The sequence below is a fragment of the Lampetra fluviatilis genome, chromosome 54, assembly GCF_964198595.1.
Source record: "Lampetra fluviatilis chromosome 54, kcLamFluv1.1, whole genome shotgun sequence".
NCBI lineage: Eukaryota > Metazoa > Chordata > Hyperoartia > Petromyzontiformes > Petromyzontidae > Lampetra > Lampetra fluviatilis.
Genome location: NC_136328.1, coordinates 8870784 through 8892993, shown reverse-complemented (window position 1 = coordinate 8892993; position 22210 = coordinate 8870784). Strand labels below are relative to the sequence as shown.

Here is a 22210-nt window from a genome sequence, read left to right as displayed (position 1 = left end):
TTCGTGACTGCAGGAATTACTCTTTGGTTCTTTCGGTAAAGTCACGTAGAAAGAACAATAAATACAATTATAGCATACGACGTTTCTATTGCAACACACGCAATCATCATCAGGTACAAATGAAAGAGCCATCCGAACCTCCGACACGAGCGCGGTTGGCCACGTGCGGCGCGAAAGAAGTTCAGCGTCCGTCACAGAGAGTCGGCAAACACAACAGTCAACACCCTACCTGGTTGATTACGTTCTTCCACAGATTGCACTGGAGGAATCCGATGAGCTATAAAGCGCTTTTCCCACGGACGAGACGAACACACGCGCACGGGCCGTAGCGCGAATAACAATCCGACTTAACAGTGTGGTCCAGATGTCTTGTGACGTTCGTACCCGTCCCTACTGAGAAATAAAATATGCAATAGGCGACGTTTAGGGCAATGGTTCTTCGTTAGAGTGACAGCAGTGAATTTACCATGGCCGCTGATGATAATGGTTATATAAATATATTAACGTGACCTTATCCGGCCACTTGAAGCTGCTACATTCACAGTGTTTTAAAAATATAAATGTAACATGGATACTGTAATTGAATCGCGAGCACTCATAGAATGAGAAGTCCGCAGATATCACGCGGGAGCGGTGGTGGTGGTGGTTGTTGTGGGGAGCGGTGGTGCGGCGGTTAGCGCGCTGCACTACAAACCCCATAATCTGAGTTCGATTCTCGCTCACGGCTACCAATAATCAGTGACGAATATCTGAACAGGTACCTGGGCCTCCCCTAGGTCGACTCAGCCTCAAATGAGTACCTGGTGCGGTGGTGTGTAAACATCGCCACGAGGGAGACAAAGGCGGACGGGCGTGGTTGCTGGCCACCCAACCCTCGTGTGCCGTGGCGGCCTTCATAGGTGCCCGCTAGCAGCACTTGCCCTACAGTCTGTTAAAGGCTATACGGCGGAGCTTTAGCTTTGCCTTTGGTGGTGGTTGTTGTTGTTCTGTGCGCCGGGCAGAAGGGCGTGGTGTATCTGTGCAGGGTGTAAACATCGCCACTGGGGAGACAAAGGCGGCCGGGCGTGGCACTGGCCACCCACCCCCTCGTGTGCCGTGCCGGCCTTCACAGGTACTCGCTGACAGCACTTGCCCCAACAGTCTGTTAAAGGCTATACGGGGGAGCTTTGTCTTTGTGTGTGTGTATTTCAAAGACAGTTTGTGTTCCACAGCGTGCGAGAGGCTACACGGGTCGCTTCGTCTGTATTTGTGTGTCTGGACCCCTCCCCCCACCCCACCCCGAGCCCCGCGCCGACCTTAATAGGCGCTCGCTGACAGCGCTTGCCCCAACAGCCTGCGCAGGATACACGGGGGACCTTTGTCTTTGTGTGCGTTGTTTTGTTTATTTCTGCAGTAGGAAGGGCGGGTGAGGGGCGGGGTGAGGGGCAGGGTGAGGGGCGGGGTGAGGGGCGGGGTGAGGGGCGGGGTGAGGGGCGGGGTGAGGGGGGGCGATGGGGGGGGGCAGAGAGGATGGGGGGTGAGGGGCGGGGTGAGGGGGGGCAGTGAGGATGGGGGATGAGGGGGGGCAGTGAGGATGGGGGGTGAGGGGCGGGGTGAGGGGCGGGGTGAGGGGGGGGCAGTGAGGATGGGGGTGAGGGGCGGGGTGAGGGGGGGGGGCAGTGAGGGGGGGGCAGTGAGGATGGGGGGTGAGGGGGGGGGCAGTGAGGATGGGGGGTGAGGGGGGGGGCGGTGAGGGGCGGGGTGAGGGGGGGCGATGGGGGGGCAGAGAGGATGGGGGGGCAGTGAGGATGGGGGGTGAGGGGGGGGGCAGTGAGGATGGGGGGTGAGGGGCGGGGTGAGGGGGGGGCAGTGAGGATGGGGGGTGAGGGGGGGGGGCGGTGAGGGGCGGGGTGAGGGGGGGCGATGGGGGGGCAGAGAGGATGGGGGGGCAGTGAGGATGGGGGGTGAGGGGGGGGGCAGTGAGGATGGGGGGTGAGGGGCGGGGTGAGGGGGGGGGCAGTGAGGATGGGGGGTGACGGGCGGGGTGAGGGGCGGGGTGGGGGGGGTGAGGGGGGGGCAGTGAGGATGGGGGGTGAGGTCATCCCTGTGAAGACGAGAGCCGTGATGTCCGTGACGTCACCGCGTCGAAGCGTGCCGTCACAGTTTCATCATCAACATCAGCAGCAGCGGTATTACACTGATGATGATTATCCTGAGCATCATCATCAGCAGCAATATTGCACTGATGATGATGATTATCCTGAGCATCATCATCAGCAGCAGTATTGCACTGATGATGATGATTATCATCCTGAGCATCATCATCAGCAGCATAAGGCGCACCATCACCAGTAGCAACATCATCAGCAGTTGCTGTAGCAGCGGCATCACCCATCACGCGCACACCCATCACACGCAGCATCAAAGACAAAGCTCTCCCTTGTAGCCTTTACAGACTGTAGGGGCAAGTGCTGTTAGCGAGCACCTATGAAGGCCGGCACGGCACTCGAGGGGGTGGGTGGCCAACAACCACGCCCGGCCGCCATTCTCTCCCTAGTGGCGATGTTTACACACCGCACCATGTACTGATTAGAGGCTGAGTCGACCTAGGGGAGGCCCAGGACCGGTTCAGATAATCGTCACCGGTGTTGGCCTTGAGCGAGAATCGAACTCGGGTCACCGGGTTGGTAGTCCAGCTCGGTAACCACGACACTACCGCTCCCCTTCACACGCAGCATCACCCACACGCCCACACCGACACTCCCAATCCACTCCACACCCCACCGTTCTAATCATTGTGGTTGCCAATCTCGTGGAGTTCACACCACGTGGCATCCTGACACACACACACGTGTCACGCACGCTGCCCACACTCGTGACACACAGCTCGCGTGTGCCCGTTACCACGCACAGCGCAGCCCTGGCCGCAGATACCGTATTCTTCAGATTATAAGACGCACTCGCTCCCCCTCCCATCCCCATATTAATTTTAAAGCAGACGTCTGGGGTTCGTCTTATAATCCGTGTTGTCTTTGTGATACCAGAGGGGGCTAAAAGGGCGCCGCATGGGCGAGAGAAGAGGTGGACTGATGTGGTACAGAAGGATGTGGAGCTGAGTGGACTTGCCAACGACTGGTACCAGCTGTGTCAATATCGACCTCTGTGGAGGAGGCTCGTGAAGGACGCCGCTACTGGTCAGTTGAAGGCAGTAGCCCTCCAGCAACAATGGAGGACAGAGGAGGGACGCTCACAACGACGAGCAGAGCTCCAGGCGGCTAAAGGGATGAGAGTTGGCTCAGTAAGGGGCACAGGTGATGCATCTGCCAGTCATCTCGGTCAGTCAACCCATGGCACCTGGGTCTGTTCCGTGACCTCTTGCCAGCGAGCCTTCGATACTTCACGTAGCCTCAAAGTGCACCTAGCCTGGCACAGGCGCCGTGGTGGCGTCACTTCCACTTAGTGGTGAATGACGGTTGTTAGGTTATGATACCAGATGCGAGAGGGCGCCATGGTGGCTAGGAGATGTTATTAACCATCTCGCCTGGTATCCAGGAGGTCGTGGGTTCGATCCAGACCCTGACGGCTGCTGTACATTTGGAGTTTTCGTGTCTCTCCCCGTGGTTACGTGGATCTTTCTCCGGGTCCTCCGGGTTTTACATCCACATTTAGAAACATTTAGAGTATTTGGCTGCTTTAAATTCCAACATCATCTGTGGCCAGATCGCTTCTGAAAAAGAGCTAAATAGCTCGTTGGGCCTTATCTAGTGGAATAAAATAAAACCCGTAAATGTTTGTTGACAGCAGGCAAAAGCCATCGCCATCTCTCACGGTCCCACGATGTCATCATAACAACAACAATCATCCACCCAGCACGTGCATCAAAACACCGCGAGGCGTTTCTCACTCCATCTTCCCGGTGGACGTCCTCACTCAAGGCGCATTTCCATTCCCTTGGTTGCCGCTCCGCTCTTAGTCTTGACCCACGGGGAGTCGCTCCCTTCCGACCATTGTCGAGCCCTCCCTACCCAAGCCTCGCTCGCAATTGTTAACAGCTTGGATGATGATTATGCTGCTGCCATTATCCTGCGTGTGTTCTCGAATCCACGTCTTCCTTCTCCGCCTCTCCGTGTAATTACATGCTCTGCATCTCTCCACAGCGGGTACGTCGATTGACCCGATTTTGTGTAACCTTTGAGATGGGGTGGTTCATCCGTGAAAAATGAGCTCCATATCTAATCTGGATTCCTCCAGTATGAATAAATATTCTGATTGGGATACTGTGGTGGGGAGTCATGGTCAGCGATATGGATTTAAAATCCAGAGGTCGCTAATTCGAGTCGATCTCCCGGAACGGCAGTTCAAACTGGTGCAAGTTGTATTTAAACCTTAATCCACCTCTTCCACGACGTCTAGTCAGTGTGGAAGAGTAGGCCAAATACAGTCCAGAGCAGGTTCTCTAAAAGGTCCCTCTCGTTGGACCGCCTTACCGCCAGCAGTGGCACGGAGCAAGCAATTGCAGGGCTGTGCCTAAAAACTAAACTATTTAAAACCTATCTTCCTGGTTCTTTCGGTAAAGTCACGTAGAAGGGAAGTAATACAATCATAAAAATAAAACATAATCAAATAATTCTCACGACGTTTCGGCCACAACGCAAGCAGCCGTCCTCAGGTGAAGAACATGTCTGTCGATAAGACAGAGTCTAAATGACACGTCCGAGGCTTGGAGCGTCTATTTAAGCTGGGAGGGAGGAGGAAGAGCGCCTTGACAAAAGAGTTTGCATATGAAGAGGAATTTAGCATATTTATGGGAAATGCAGGAATGCGACTAGTGCTAATTGTGAAATGCGTGGGAGGTGGGCGGGGGGTTTTCAAAGTCATATTATGCCCATGCATTATGCAGGATTAGCAGCATCAAAGGGAGAGGGTAGGGGTAGCATTAATAAAGGGAAGGAATGTTAATAGTATGTAGCTGCAGTAACTAAACAACCACGTAAAAAGCTAAAGTATAAACTACATAGAATCATCAGTATGCTAAATATACTCTCAATAAGCTGAGCTACTAACCGTAAGTAATACATTACAATTCTAGGTCGCAAAAATTATAGTATGCTTTCAGCAAAACTTTTAAAACTTTTTCCTTACATCACACGGGTCTATCCCGTACTATATGCTGCCATAGACAACCCCAACATCCCTGCAGTCACGAAAGCTTTAAATCGATATTTGAAACCTAGTTTTTTTTATTTTACCAGGTAAGAAGGCCCAATGAGCTGCGACGTAACTCTCTTTCAGAAGCGGCCTGGCTATCACAAATGATAGCTCAACGAAGTGGCTGGCTTATCGTGTTGAAATGTATTTCAGCCAAATAGTCTAAACGCCTGATGTTGATTCTATTTGTGAAGGGGAAAACCCGGAGGACCCGCGGAAAAAAATCCACGCGACCACGGGGCGAAAGAGAAACTCCAAATATACAGCAGCAGGCGTCAGGGTCGGGATTGAACCCACGACCTCCTGCATACCAGGCCAGGGAGTTAACATCCCCTAGCCACGGTGGCGCCCCTTTACCCTACACAGAGGCGGGTGGGGAGGAACAGGGTGAGCTGTAGGGAGGAGGTGGACGAGGAGGAGGTCATTGATGATGTGTGGGAGGTTTTTGTTTGCTATGAGAGGCGTGAGTGTTCGTCAGTGTTCGTCCCGGGGATGGAATGGCGAGATGACGGGGACGAGGGGGGGGGTGAGACAGTAGGGGGGGGGGACGCAGAGGGCGTTGACTCACTCACCACAGCCACCAACGCGCTCTCGTGTTGCCCAGCAGAGCGATGGGGAATTTGTTGAGCACGCGACGGAGGATGGGGGCTGGGGGGGGCAAGAGGAGGTGGGGGACGGGGCCTGGCTCCAGATCTTCTCGTATGGGGGGGGGGCAGTATCAATGTTGTGTGGGAGCCCGCTTTGACGGGGTACACCGCGAAGGAGAATACAATCGGGCTCCGTCCGTGGGTCCATTCTAGTGGTGGTCTTGTGTCCGACGTTTCGCGCCCTCCACGTGCTGGGAATTTCATTCCCGAAGAAGCTCACAGCACGTGGAGCGAAGCGTCGCACGTCATATTTTTTTTGTAAACAAATCGCGCCGAACAACACGCGCACTGATACAACCCGAAACGACACCGGATAGCCACACAGCGCAAGAACAAACAGCCGACGACGTGATGGGGACGAGCTGATGATGGGATGAGGGCTGGGTGTGTGTGTCGCTCTGAAGGTAGTTGTGTGTGTGATGGGTGGTGTGTGCGTGTGACGAGGCTACTGTCGATGATGATTTGTTATATCAGGATATTGATTATGATGATCGTACGGTGTGAGGAAGCTGCTGATGATGATAATCACGTCGCGTGGAAGGCATTGCCCGGTTACCTCGTGTACGAATAACGAAATCAGCCTTTGCTCAATCATCTACTGGATGAAGATCTCCCGTGGTCGCTTTTCAGGACAAACGTTTACGAAAGCATCGTAAAAAAGATTCGTGATTGTGTCAGAATAACTAAAAGTTGGATGAATGACTCAAAGTGATGACGACGACAACGATGACGGTGGATGAATCAGAAAACACATGAAGGCGTTTATTCGAAAACGGCTCCATCAATGAATGAGAACATTCATACACCGGCGAATGAATGAAAGCGAATGCATCACCTCGTAACTCTCCAGACCTATTATTATCGAACGACGGAATGAATGAATCACGCGGCACCGGAGGGAGTCTGCGTGGGAATGAGCAGCAGACACCAAAACGCCGTTGAGCTCCATCTCCTCCTGGTCGCTGGCAACGCCCGAATGATTCGGGACTGGATGAACGCTCTCAGCTCCACCGCGGGGCGGCAACGAAGGGACCACGACAGCTCCAAGCCACGGCATTGTCCAGCAGTGGCACAGAGCCTGCCACGTGCGATCGCCCTCAACGGAACAAAAGCAATCGATCCAGAGGCAGCGCAGCACGAACCAAGTGTGCGGCGATTCACAATTTCTGCTTTTCGGGTGAGCTCACCGTGGAGTTTATAATGACGATTGTCAGCTTTTTATCCCTCGTTTAACCGACAGAGCCACTGACATCGGGTGGCCAGGTGTGCCCCCTTTTAATTTGGGGGGGTTTCAGCAAAACCGGAGGAGGAATGATGGAAGATGATTGTTGAAACGCCCAAGCAGAATGTTGACAATTTTTTGTACGCGACGTTTCGCTGCAAATGTTAAACCATCATCCATCATCATCATCAAGCGTGAAGAGAAGCTCAGCTCTCGCGTGCAACTGTTGCTCGCGGCCACTGCTGGCGGAAGGGGCCTGCACTAGGAGGCTCTCAAGAGGGAGAGAGAGAACACCTCTAGATGAGGACATTTTGGCCTACTCTTCCACACGCGACCTTGGCAATTGGCTGCCTCTGGTGGTCGTACAGGACTCGCTGATACTGCTGGGTGGGTAGAGGCAGTGGGGAATTACACACACGGGCGCGTGCGTGCGTGTGTGTGTGTCCGTGTGCAACAACATTTTACCCCCACCCAAAATAAATATGTTGATGGGGGCCGATTTATGTAACCAAGGCCAATAGAAGTTTGTATCTGGGACGGTTTGACGGACGCCGAATTTACATGAGATCTGAATGATCGCTCACTCAACCACTCTGGTATTCTCCGCGGGAGTGAGACAGGAGAGCCGAGTGAAAGCCAGCAACGCCCGCGAGCATACCAGTTGCGAGTCATCATCACCATCAGCCAGGGTCAATCCACTGCTGGATGAAGGTATCCCTAAGCCGCCGCCACCTCTCACGATCCTGCGATACTGCAATCCAACGAGCACCTTGCACACAGACTGATTTCATCGCTCCATCTCCTCGGCGGCCCTCATCTCTAAAGACGCGTTCCTATTCCTTGGCTGTCAAGCCAAGACAAAAAATGTTGTTGCTTAAACACGTGGCACAATTCTGCCACAAACCCACTTTCATTTGTTTTGGACTAGTTGCGAAGCACCACCACACGAGCTTCATTTCAGCCGGGTCTGACCTCGGGTCGAACACCTGGACAAAAATATTTTCTCCGCCCGGCACACCGCGTCCAGTATACACACCCCCACCCACCAGCGAGTCTGTGGAGACAGATTGAGCGAGCGAGCGAGCGATTAATCTCCTTTGCGTGGCTCGTTCTGGAGCACGGGGCACAGCGCGCAACCCACCACGCCACAGGCCCCGTGTTTGATCCGTTACCATGGAGATCGCCTTATCTGCACCCGGGTGTCCGGTTGAGCCACCCAGAAAAAAAACATTTGGCGTAGGATGGGGGCGGAGGGGGGAGCTGGAAACTTCCCAAGTTGGAGGAGGAGGAGATGGAGGGAGGGGGCTTTCTTAAAATGTCAAGCTTATTAAATAATAACACTCGTCATCACAACCACGCAATTGTGAATGTAACATTTTGACTTAGAACTTTCGTGACTGCATGAATTCATATTCTTGGTTCTTTCGGTAAAGTCACGTAATTAATAAAAAAAAATACAAAATAAAAGTTATACTGTACATTGAAAATAATAAAAGCAAAAAAACACAAGATAAAAAAAATAAAATTAAAATTTGGAGGCGTGCCCCCTCTTTTCTCTGCGCCTGATGAAGACCGCTTGTGTTGCGTGATCGAAACGTCGTGGGTTTTTTTGCTTTATTATTTTCAGTTTTTTTTATTTAATTTTACTATTTTTATTGTGGGTTTTTTTTTGCTCTTATTATTTTGAACGTATTATTTCATTTTTTAAATAAAATTTTATTATTTAATTTTTATTATTGTTATTCTTTATATATTTTTTATTTCTATTTACGTGACGAAAGAACCAAGAATGTGAATGTAACATTCGAGTTTCAACGCCAAACGACGAGCAATCATTAAACTTGTATCGACTAAATGGAGTGAGAATCGTCGGACATGGTAATCAGAATTTGAATATTTTCAGAATCCTAATATTTAGACTGCAGAAGGAATCCGATGAGCTATGAAGCTCTTTTTCACAGATGTCCAGCAGGGGCGGGTCAGAACGTTACAACAACAAACAGTACACGCAACAGGACAGGAGTGCAAAGTATAGGAAAGGTAAACAAATCACTTAAAAATATATATATATAAATAAAACGGAGCTATTAACTTATTTTTCTTAATCGACCTGGCCACAAATGATAGCTTAACAAAGAGGCTTATCACGTGGTAATGTATAGGTGGTGTGGGGTAGTGGGTACCTTGTGAGGAACCGGCTCGTTACCCTGGTCACAAAGGTAATAGTGGTAACCATGGCAACGATTGACTCAGGTGGCGCGGAAGGGGATGTGGAATTGAGGGGGGCGGGGCTTGTGATGGTGATGGGGGGCGGGGGGGTACACGTGGGTGGGGGTCTATAAATACCCCTCCCCCTCCCTAATATGGGCATGAGCGCGTGACCCCGCGTGCTGCGGGGGGTGCCGAGGCAAGAGGTGGAGACCGCGGGGGCAGCCCCTCCCCCCGACCCCTCCTCGGCCGGCCCCGCCCCTCCCCGTGTCCCTGCGGGCTGTTGCCATGGCAACGCCGCGTGTTTCCCGCTCCCCGGGGTCGCGCGCCGAGAACAACATCCTGGCGGTTGCCGTGGCAACGCGCGCAACAACAACACGCGCGGGCGGTTAAAGGGAGCGCGCGGAACTCGCCGCAAGAGCCACAGAACTACACCCCCCTCACGGTTGCCATCACACACACACACAACACGTTAAATAAGATGGTTTGTGTGTCGTTGTGTGTGAGGGGAACGCACAACACACAGCACGCGCACGTTGTTTAGCACGATCGCTAAAGCCAAACGGCACCGAGCCGCTCGTTCCCATGAACTTCACCGTTCACTCCGAAATAACACACAAGGGATGGTATTGTGTTTTATAGCGCGGTGCGCGGTGTTGCCATCGCACGCAGCAGCAGCAGCAAACAACGCCACAAACACTGGGATATTTTGGGACTAATTTCAATGAAACCGACAACAGTTGCGCAACCTCCGGCAACGACAAGTCGCGGGTGTCGTGGACGCGGTACATTCACAACTGGCGCGCGTGTGTGTCTGTGTGTGTGCCTGTGTGTCTGTGTGTGTGTCTGTATGTGTGTGTGTGTCTGTGTGTGTGTCTGTGTGTCTGTGTGTGTGCCTGTGTGCGTGTCTGTGTGCGTGTGTCTGTGTGTCTATCTGTGTCTGTCTGTGTGTGTCTGTGTGTGTCTGTGTCTGTGTGTTGGTGTCTGTGTGCGTGTGTACGTAAATAAAGTCCCGCGCGTTCATGTAATTAGTATAGGCAATGCTACTGTACGCAGTTTGTATGTTAACGCGTGGCGGGGGATGCTTTCACCCCCCCCCCCCCCAATGTCCTTTGCCGCGAATTTGGCGGCGAGGCTGCAGCGGAATGCGGTCAACGTCGCATTCCAGCGGGATGACCATGATGGATGTCCGTGAGGGATGATCGTGATGGTCGCCATGGCTCCCCCGTGGCGATGCGCGAGGAATCCGTTGCGAGACTTGACGGCAAGGCGGGGGTCGCGGCCTAAAGCCCCCTCACCCCCCAACAACTACGGTACCCATAGCAACCAACACGAACCACAACTACGGTTACCCATAGCAACCAACACGAACCAACTACGGTACCCGAGCAAACCAACACGAACCAAAACTACGGTTACCCATAGCAACCGACACGAATCAAACTACGGCACCCATAGCAACCAACACGACCCAAACTACGGTTACCCATAGCAACCGACACGAACCAAACTACGGTACCCATAGCAACCGACACGAACCAAAACTACGGTTACCCATAGCAACCGACACGAATCAAACTGCGGCACCCATAGCAACCAACACGAACCAACTATGGTACCCATAGCAACCAACACGAACCAAAACTACGGTTACCCATAGCAACCGACACGAATCAAACTGCGGCACCCCTAGCAACCAACACGACCCAAACTACGGTACCCATAGCAACCAACACGAACCAAACTACGGTACCCATAGCAACCACCTCCAACTAGTACTCTCAACCAACCATAACGAGTCATAGAACAAGCCGGACTACCGGTCCAGGCAGCTAGACCTCGTCATATCAACTAGTACTAACCAACCAAACTGAACTCGCTCCAACCACCCCGAGATAACCAGCCATAACTATCCCGAGCAAACCATCTCTCTAAGAACGAGCCCGAGCCATAACAACTCGCCCTAACAACTATCCCTAACGACTTGCCATTTCCCTCACAGACCCTTCGCCTTAACACCGACCGAACATCCTTCGCCCCGACATGCAGCCCTGACCACAACACTTCGACATAAACCCAACACCCCTACATCCCGAACACAATGGCCATCACCCTAACGACCTTAGCCTCGACCCTTCAAACTCAACAGACAATTTATACTTCACAATCATTTCAGTCAGTGTTAGGTGCCGGTCTGGGTCGCCTCGTAACCATGCAACTCATTCGCCTCCACACACAATGGGATTGTTGCTTCAAGCTGGACACCTTTGGGACCCGCAGGAACACGTGCCCTGCGTTGCTGTACTGCATCAAAAGGCACCCAGTGTCCGCGCAGTGCGTGTGCACCTGCAACAGCACAGGCATCGTTTAGCCATGATCCATCCACTGTTGGGTGAAGGCCTCAGACCGTCAACCACTTCTAGCGATCCTGCGATTTGCTGGAGCTCGGGCCCTGGCAGCTCCGTCCGAAATGAAGCGCGATTGTCAGTTGCATAAAAACAGGTTTTACCCTTTCCGGCAATAATCAGGTGTTAAGATGTTCATAAACCAAATAGATACATATTTCAAGGCATTAAGTCTGCATTAACCACACGTACTTGTGGCAAAACATACAAACATGCTCTGATAACAATGTATGCCAAGGCCGTAGCCATTGAGTCATCATTAGGGGGGACCAAATCTTCCAGGGTGTCTGGGGGGTCCCAACCCAGAAAAATATCTACATTTGAAAACTAATTTCCTGCCTAAAATATTGAAAAATTCACTAACACATGGGATGGAATTTATTTTTTTACAATGTCTAATAGTGTATTGTATTACATTGCTCTGTTTTTACTTTTTTTACCATTTCTTGTTTCATTGTATGTAATGGCATAGATTAGGGATTAATAAAGTACAACCATGACCACAATCATATAAACAGAAATCTATGCATTGATTTATATGAAGACAAGTCTAGATATTGTGGCCAAGGTTTCGCAACTTGTTGGGGAGGGCGATGCAGGGTCCTGCCAAGTTGCCGCAGCGGGAGAGATGACCGCTATTTATATTCCTAAACGAGCGATGAAAACAAGAATACACTTTTACCCCTTTCCGGCAATAATACAGAAGGTGTTAAGATGTTCAAACACCAGAGGCACCACCCCCAATGCACGGCATCAAAAGACCGCATTAACCACATGTGCTTGTGGCAAAACGTGCAAGCATGTTCTTCCCATCAGACACGCTCTGATGTCTTATCAGAGCATGCTTGTTTGAATGTTTTACCACAAAATCATGAGTGGATAATACAGGCTCGATGCCTTGCGGTGGGTATCTCTGTTTGGTGTTTGAACATCTTAACAACTCCTGTATTACTGCCGGAAAGGGGTAAAAACATATTTTTCCCCATCATTTTGACACTGACCAAAAAGGGTCCGATAGATGTAAACGAGCCATTTGCGGGATTTTTATTTATTTTAAAAATCTGATGGGAAAATTTGGACCATTACACTGGCACACAATGGCCTCTTGCCAAACGACGTCACCGCATCTTTAGCATCGGCTGTGAATCAGATGGAGCGCAGTATTTTAAAAGGTTATCATTATTTTACCTGCGGCCATGAGGGCAGCCGCTGGACTTGAACCATAAACCTCTGCAACAAGCGGCCGAACGTGATACCGTTCGGCCGTGTTACCCAACCGAGCCCTGGTCGACAACGTCCCCAACCAACCACCACCTCCAGCAGGCCGCCCGCGTTTAGGATGTTACCACCGACCCGGCACAAACCGGCTGTGGTTACCACGGTGGAAGCCACTCAGCCGTAACCAAAACATTTTAAAAAATGCCTCGAAATTCTGAGAGAAGCGTTTAAATTCCTCGGATGGGGTCTCCCCCTCCCATAAACCAATCCCCGTCAGCGAGCCCCCGCCGTGCTAAGGGGAGACATTCCAATTATATTTCCCCGTGGCGTCAACACGGCGAGATGGCACGGGGAGGGATGAAATAAAGGGGGGGGGGCGGGTCAGGAAAGGTGAAGTGTGGGGGGGTCACAGCGATTTAAGCCGAGATTCCCACTCGCACATTTGCACCGTGCCCAAGAAGGCACGAGTTCGATTCCCGCTTAGTGCCACCAACACACCAGTGAAGAATCTATCTAAACGCGGTGCTCATCCTCCTCTAGGTCGGCTCGTCCTCAAACCAGTACCTGGTGCGATACATCAGCATCGCCCACTATGGAACAAAGGCGGCCGGGCCCAGTGGCGGCCACTCACCCCGTCGTGTGTGCGCCGTGCATACGCTGCTAAGGGTATGCACGGGGGGTACCTGTGTTTTGTAAACATATCATTAACAACAAAATAACTCCCATTGACACAGTTTGGCAAAAAAGAATGAGTTTTAATAAAAATATCGGCTCCCAAATTCTGATCTACAACTCAGGAATAAATTACAAACAATCATGAGGAGGAAATCGGACTGCATTTCATTGTGACGTAATTCACACGAGACGTGGGGGGGGGGCAGGGGGGTAACAACAGGGGCAGTAACTGCGGGTGCAGAAATTCACGCTCACCGCTTCCAATCCGGGGCTAAGCGGAGGATGTGGGGGGGGGCACAGTGGGAAGAGGGGGGGGCACAATGGGGGGGTTTGGGGGCAGCACGCAGATTAGTACTCTTACTCTCTCATCTCTCCCCGCTCTCTCTCGCTTTGTACAAAGCGCGGGCGCGGCTGTGTTGAGAAGCAGAGTTGCCTGCCCGCAGCGGCAGCAGCAGCAACAACAACAAGCAAGCCCGCTAACGGACAAACGACCCCGCGACTGTTACTCGCGGACACAGCGAGAGCGTGTCCACGAACACAACGAGAACACGCACGCAAAAAAAACCACACGCACGCGCGCGCGCACACGACACGCAGCGATGACGGCGCGCGGCGCACGAGGAAGCAGCGGCGGCAACGCGAGTGAGATGACGCGCGGGGGGTGCGGTCGGCGTTTTCTGGGGTCGGGGGTGTTCTTTTTAGGGATTGGGAGGAGCAGTCTCGGAGGAACTGGTAGTGTCAGAAGGGGATATATTTTGCTGGTGATTCGAGTGGGTTTGGGTGGAGTGCCAATCAAGTTGGGCTCCTGTGAGATGGGATAGATTTGGTAGTGTAACAGCGAGCTGGTGGGATATTCGTGGGTCGTGGGGGTTACGGTGGGATTGGTAGGGTTATGGTGGGATTGGTAGGGTTATGGTGGGATTGGTAGGGTTATGGTGGGATTGGTGAGGGTTTATGGTGGGATTGGTAGGGTTATGGTGGGATTGGTAGGGTTATGGTGGGATTGGTGAGGGTTTATGGTGGGATTGGTAGGGTTATGGTGGGATTGGTAGGGTTATGGTGGGATTGGTGAGGGTTTATGGTGGGATTGGTAGGGTTATGGTGGGGTTTCGGTGGAATGGATTGTTATGGTGGGATAAGACTGGGATTTCGGTGGGATTGGTGGAGTTATGGTGCGGTTTTGGTTGGATTAGTGGGGGTTGTGGTGTGTTTTGCTGAGGCTATTGAGGGTTTTTCAGAGTTTTGAGGGTTGAAGGTAAGGTCTGGCGGGATTCAAATGAAATTGCAGCGAGTATGGTAGTGTTACGTGGTCGGTTTGTGACAAGCACGATGCGATGAGTGGAGCAGGCAGAACAGCGGAATTTGCCATGTTACCAGCAGCAGCAGTCCCCACCACATTATTTGTGAAATCTTGAGAGATGCTTTCACGGCCTCGCGGAAACAACATCTCTGAAACAGTCACCTTGTGCTTGAAGGAAAATAAAAACACAAATATTCCAGAGGAGCAAATGCAAACGCACACCTAGAGAGAGAAACAACAAAACCAACAAATAAAAACAAAAAACGGAAACGTCAACCCAACCGGAGCGTGCGCTGTGGTTTTTTTCCTTCCAACATTCAGCACGTTTGTAACATCGGTGGCGCAACGCGCGGAGGATGATGACGACGATGATGATGAGGTTACCTCGAGGTCTGTACTTTACATGTCGCTACACACTACACGCGATTACAGCAACTACAATGTACACCTTTACACGTGGCCGGCGCGCGTCACAGTAAAACGCACGCGGCGGTCTTTTCAAGATTTTTGTATTTTTTTTATATTTTTCTATTTTTTAATCAATATACGTATATCTGCTCAGCATGAGGTAATAATAAATAACCAGGGCCGTGTCCCGAAAGGCAAAAAGGAGGCTACAGTCTTGCCAGATGTTCCTCCAGGGTGTAGGAGCCATGTGGTGAGGGCGTTAAGGTTCGAGTCCGGATTGGTGTGGCGAGTGGGTCGGGGTGGCGTACGTGGGAGGGGTTGAGTGTTTGAGAGCAACTTGGGGAGTATGGGAGGGCGGCCTTGCAGGCAAGCACCCCTCTCCCCCTCCATACTTCCCCTACACTTGAAGTCACACCCCAGGCGGCCACACCTCGCCCGTAATCACACTCGCCCGCTGCCACAAACTGATTAATGCCGCTCAGTTCCAACACTGATGCAACCACGCGGGCCACACGTCTCACCGTGAGCACATTGAACGCACACTGCCACACCGTCGCAGGATAAACAGCCCTACAGTTAATGCGCACCTAACACACAATCAATTATTCACACTCATTACCCACACTCACAAAACCACATTCAATACACAGACAGCAAATGTGCGCGCACACACGCTCACCGACACACGAGCTCGCACACGCGCTCACTCACGCACACTCACCCTACCGGACACGCTGGTGAGAGATTCATTCATCACTGCGCCCCACCCCCTCCTCTCTCCACTCACCCGCCCCCAAACTCACCCTCAAACACTCATCATCACCAGCACTCAGCTCCAACTCCCCAGAGGAGTTGATCCTGGCCTTCTGCCTTCTGTCCCACCGCCCTCCACCCCCACCCCAGCCACTCAAAACTCAGAGGGGCTCCAGGGGCGTGGGGTGGAGGCATGGGGGTGAGAGGTGAGGGTGGAGCAGTGGACACCCCCCTCTCCCGCTCTACCGAGCACAAGCCTGGCCATCGGCACGGCACGTTACCACGGGCGCCTCCGGGGAGAGGACGACGACATCTGTGTCTTATCTCCAGTCTGCAGGGACGTAGTCTACAGATTGCAAGACACACTCTCCCCCACCCACCCCTCCCTCCTCTCTGTATTTTAAAGCTAAAGTTGCCCTCTCACTGTGGCTTAGCAGACCTCGACAGTCAGCCCCTGAACATGTTTGCTGCCATCATGCGTCAAAATAGAGTAGCTTAAAAGCTAAGGGATGAGTCTTGTAATCCCCGGGAGCTGTGTGCGTGCAAGAGAGACCAGATTTGAAAAAAGCTTAACCGCCACCAGGCACCAGTTTGCGGTGCCTCTTACTTTCCAGAGCGTCTTTTAATCACGGAGGATATGATATTGGTTGTGGGGAGAGGACGGGAGATAGGGAGTGAGAGGAGGAGGAGGTGAGAGGGGGTCGGAGGTTAGGCGAGCTGGAGGTGGTCAAGCGTACGACACTCTCCCTGTGGCGGAGAAGCAAGGTGGGGGAGGGTGGGGAGCTCTTTCTTTGTACTACGCCAATCTGTATGGGGGGGGGCTCCCTTAACACAACCGGCCCCGACAACCCCAACCCCGCGCTTATGCAACACTGCGGCCCCCTTCCCGCGGGGAAACGGGACCCTGGAGGAGACCAGCGGGGCCGTGGGGCCAGAGCACGGAGGAGTACCTGAATAGTCAACACAGTGCACCGCGAGTAATTCTATTAAAATACATCTTTGAGAAAAAACAAAACAAATTAATTAAAACCTAAATTAAAAAAATAACGAAACAAATCGCGAGATCTCTGAGTAGTGCTACCTGATGAGTTATTCCATCACTTCAGATTTTTTTTTTCCGTTATTTGTCAGTGGTGAAAAGTTGAACGGGTTGTTCTGTTTAAAAAGGTCACCCAACCCGAGGGTCAAAGTCCCTCTGAAGCGATCGCCAGTGACCCGGTAACCCGATTTATAGCTGCCGGGGTTATTGCTGCGGCCACAGTCACATTCTGATGGTCCGACTTAAAAAATACACACGGCCGGGTCGATTTTCAAATAAAAATAACTATAGAGAAATCAACGAGGCGCTGATATATAACTCCCCGACGTACGTTACATTCGCTCTAAGTCATCCTAATGCACGTCAACTAAAGACAGCTATCGTCGTTAACACGCTAGGGGCCAGTTTTTATAGATTTTTTAAAGGTTTTACATCTTTTTTTGTGTGTTGTGTTTTTTTTCCTCTTCTCCCATTTGTTTTGGCTACACTGCAAAAACTTCATGCCGATTTACAAACTTTCAACTAATAAAAAAAAATCAACATTCGTGTCCACTTGCCTATAACTAACAAAGTCACACGGTGGGGGAGAGGGGGGGGGGGACTCAGATTCCCTCTCATTATTATGAACATTATTGTCGTCGTCGTCATCATCGTTATTCTTATTACAATATTAAATCACTTGTCGACGTTAGTAACAAGTTGCGCACAGACACGCGCCAGGCTCTGCTACTGGCGGGATCGCTGGGGAAGAAAAAAAGTCCCCTTCACGTTCGGCCGTTTCACTTAAAAACTTTCACCCTCCTTGCAGCTGTCGCCGCTGTTGCAGCTGCAGCAGCAGCAGCGGCGGCGTGTCGGTGAATTGTAGTCAAGTCGCGTACAATCAGTGTTAGGGAAAGGCAGGCACGTGGCCGGCCCCATGCACATTCACGTCGTAAGCGAGTACTGCGGTCGCAGGAGAGAGGTTTGCGTCTCTCCCCTTTCGTTCATTGGTTTTGTATTTTTCTTCTTATTTCCGCAGCCGATGGACTTTGCCGTCATCGCTTTTATTACCTGTGATAAGATAGTGTCTCGTGTGATTATTATTATTATTTTTTAACAGTGTTTGACTCAAGGAAGTATTACGAAATAAAAAATAAGAAACTAAAACAAAAATATACCTGAATACTCGAGGTGAGAGCGGAAAGGGCGTGCGTGCGCACGCGACGTTCGCTTGCTCGCACATTACCCGAGCGTCCACCTCCGCTCGCTCACGGGGTGACGCAAGGGACGAGCGCGGGGGGGGGGGCGACGGGCGAGCAAGTGAACGGGCGGGCAAGCACGCACGCTCGGCTCAAGTCAGCAATGCCCGTTGGAAGATTAAACCCGGATTTACTCGCCACTTACGCGGCGCGCACGTTTGCGCTCATTCACACACTCGCACGCTCGCGCACGCACTGTACACACTCGCACACACCGGTACCGGCACAATCGCGGCACGGGCGAATGACCATGCGGCCGCTGCCACCGCAACCTCCGCACGTCCAAAATTATGGTCGTCGTTGCGTTTGCCGGGGTGCGGTGAAGTTCCCTCGCCTGGCTCGCTCCCGCGGTCGGGAGGGCGGTGGGTGGCGGCGGCGGCGTCCGGTGACGGCGCTCGGGAGCCAAGAAATGGCAAGTCGGTGCGTCCAAATCGATGCCGGTTTGTTCAATTATTCATTCGACAAATGCTGGGGGCGGTGGGCACGGGTTGGAGAGCTGAGATGCCCGGAGGGAAGTGGGCGGGGGAGATTTGGGTCGGGTAGACACGTGCCGAGCAGTCGCAGAGGGAACGTAATAAACAAAAATGAGAAAGAAAGACCATCGTCGTCCATTACAAAAAAAGGAAAAAGAAAAAATAAAGGATTCCTGAAGTTTACATTTTTTCTGGAAAACTGGCGGCCACATCGTGGCGTCGCCGAAATTAAATCCCGCTCCTGCTAAACTGCAACCACACCCCCCCACCGCCGCAGCGAGCAACCGACCGGGCCCGCTCCGACAGGGCGGGGGCAAAGGGCCGACGTCCGCACGGCCCCCCCCCGCCATTCCTTGGGGCACACGGCGCTTCACTCGGCGCCGGCGTCCGAGTCGGAGTCGTCCAGCAACGTGGAGTCGTCCTCGGTGAGCGACGACAATCCCGTCTTGTTGAGCGCCTCCTCGCCGCTGCTGTCGTCTGACGAGTTGTCGTCGTCGTCATCGTCGTCATCGTCGTCGTCGTCGTCATCGTCGTCATCATCGTCATCGTCGTCATCTTCTGCCCGTGCGGCCGCAAGTGCTTTCGCCTCCTTCATCTCCCCGCGCCCCTGCTTCTTCGCAACTTTCAGCAGCTCCTGCTGCTGTTTCTGTCGCTCCTGCTCCTGCCGCTGCTGCTCCTGCTGCTGCTGCTGCTGGTGCTCCGCTGCCGCCTGCTTCAGCGCAGCCTTTTTCTTGGCTTTGCCCGTCATGCCGGCGCCCTTGCTCACGCTCAAACGGGCTCTACTCGGCGTCGAACTCACGGCGATTCCCGACTGCTGCTGCAGCTGTTGCTGCTGCTCTTCCTCCTGCTGCTGGTGCTCTTGCTGCTGCTGCTGCACAAAGCCGGGCAGAGTCACGCCCAGGCCCGACAGTGGGAACATGGAGGGGTAGAGCAGCTGCGGGGACAGCAGGAAGGGGCTGATGGACGCCAGCAGGTTGCTGTTGAATGCTGCCGTGGCGGCGGCGGTGGCGGCCGCCGACCTGCCGCTGGTGCCCGGCGCGCCGTCTTCGTCCACGCCGCCGTCTTTCCCATCGTTCAGCAACGCCGCCATCACCGCGGCTGCCGCCGAAGAGGAAGTCCCCTGCTCCCCGTCCGCTTTTCCGTTTGCGTCGGCGCCGGCGGAGGACGCCAGCGCCGTGTTGAGAAGCCCTCCGAGGCCAAACATGGGCCCCAGCCCCGGCAGCATCATGGGCAGCATCGCCGCAGCGGCGGCCGCGGCCTTCACGTCGTCGGACGACGAGCCGGCGCCGCCGCCCAGCGCCGTCGGGAAGCCCATGAGGCTGGCGAGCTGCAGGCTGTGCAGGCTTTGCAGGTTTGCGAGGTTTGCGAGGTCGCCGGTGCTCGCCGAAAGGAGGCTGCCGCCGGCGCCACCACCAGCGCCGCCGCCGCCGCCCACGAGAGAGTTGGTCGAGGCTTTGAGGAGCGCGGAGGCCTTGGGGCGGCGCCCGCGCCGGCGCGCGCCCTCCTCCGGCACCACGGGGCCCGTGAGGATGCGGCCGAACATGGTGTTGGGGAGGAAGCCCTGACGGACAGAGTGAGCGTTAGAACGCGCAGATTGAGAGATTGGCACGGAGCGTGCGGGTGACAAAACGTGCGACTGCTTTAGCCGACTAGACTAGTAGGAGAATGACCAACGTAACCCCGCAGACTCATTCTTGACTGAAAGTCCACACACGTTATCAACTAGACCAGGGGTCGGCAACTAAAATAACAAGGGGAGCCATTTTTTTCGAATTCGGTAAAAAAAACTCAAGAGCAGCAATGCATGTGAATAGGAGACGGTGGTCCTTAATAAATAACGCCACGAAGAAGCGGTCCTTAAAGATCCGCAAGTTGTCGACCCCTGAACTAGACGAAGACCACGGCCGAAATTGGACATGCTGACGAAATGAACCCAGGTGCTGGCAACGGCGTGGACTAGGGTGGGGCGACATGGCCGAACGGGAGCACGCTCACTGCCGAGAATCGCAGTGCAGGGCCAGCGTCCGCCCCGGTTAATACCACGAGGGTGGATTAACCGACAAATACGCTCCCCCCCCACCCCATCCGCTTCACAGCGGACATTTAACATTCACAACGGTCATCTGAAAAGTACCCCCCCCGTGCGAGTGTTGTGGTCCATTTTTGCCAGATGCGGTAAATTACTTAATTGGAGAAAAACACACAACAGTGTAGCATCGCCCCGAAGGCCCACTCTGCAAGCCAGTGTCCCGTTCAACTTGTGCCACACACAGGGCCAGCTCCCAAAGGGGGAGCCCCCTGAGATGCACTGTGTGGGAGGTGCATTGTAAATATCAAGTGATGACGACGACGATGATGATGATGATGGGGGGCGGCACTCACCGACTGCTTGACGACCTCGCCCCAGTCGTCGGGGACGGCGAACTCGGGGTTCTCCTGCAGCCACCGCGCCAGCTCCTTGAGCGTGGGCGCCATCGCACCGCCCATCTGGGGGCGGGGTACAGAGAGGAGAGGAATGGACGCCGGAGGAGGAACAACGTGGCATCATATCGCTGCCCGCTGATGGCAATGCGGCAGCAGTTTCTCCCAGAGATCGATGTTAATATTGTTACTCAGTGAATGTTGGTGATAGGGAGAGGAAGTGTGGCTTTTGTTTTTGTAATATATATCTAGAACAGGCAGTCGCTGTGTGTAAGGGAGGTTGGTGGTGTTTTAGCGGATCACCGGTCATTCAGCGCATATCATGCCTCTCGGGTCAATACAATTAGTACCACTTTCACCACCACTGTCACCACCAACACCACTCTCATAACTAAAACAAAAGACAAAGATCCCCTATATTAGCGCACCTATGACGGTCGGCAAGGCACACGAGGTGCGGTGGTCATCACTACGGACGGCCTCGCCTTTGTCTCCCGAGTGACGATGTTTGGACACCGCATCAGGTTCTCATTTATGGCCGTGTCGACCTCGGAAAAGACCAGGATCGGTTAAAAAATTCCTGTCGCCGGATTCGTAGCGCAGCGTGCTAACCACTGCGCCACAGCTCACCACGTCACCAGCATTACCAGTAACCTGCTTCACCACCACAGCCACCCTCATCACCGCCGCCTCCACTGCTAGTACGGCGCCCCTGTGCCCACCTTCTTGGCGGAGCGGCGGTTGACGACGGGCACGCGCTCCTCCCCCGTGAGTCTGCGCACGTCCAGCTTGTGCGGGTTCTTGCAGCGGTGGCGCTTCTTCTTCGGCTTGTCGAGGGGGTCCACCAGGAGGCCGCTGGCGCTCTGCAGAGCCACAACGAGGGGATATCAAAACAAAATCAATACAAACACCATCACCGCCAACAACAACCACCATTTGCCACTAAGCGGCGGGGATGTAACCACGGCGCTTGTGTCAAGCTACATGCACTTTAAGGCAATATGAAGTGTCGAACG

The 22210-nt window shown here is 53.2% G+C and overlaps 1 protein-coding gene across 7 annotated transcripts in view; it reads right to left on the bottom strand.

Annotated features, from left to right (window-relative positions):
• The window catches only part of LOC144949699 (chromodomain-helicase-DNA-binding protein 7-like), a 120830-nt gene that overhangs the window by 634 nt on the left and 97986 nt on the right, over positions 1–22210 (bottom strand). For 6 of the 7 annotated variants that reach the window (XM_078879716.1, XM_078879720.1, XM_078879721.1 and 3 more), the window contains 3 exons: positions 21917–22057; positions 21156–21260; positions 13622–20334 (listed from right to left, as the gene is read on the bottom strand). In XM_078879716.1, coding sequence (XP_078735842.1) covers positions 19144–20334; positions 21156–21260; positions 21917–22057 — 1437 coding nt within the window. In that variant the 3' untranslated portion in view covers positions 13622–19143. Of the gene's footprint in view, positions 1–13621; positions 20335–21155; positions 21261–21916; positions 22058–22210 lie in introns of those variants that run through there. The other variant, XR_013640297.1, reaches the window with a different exon arrangement.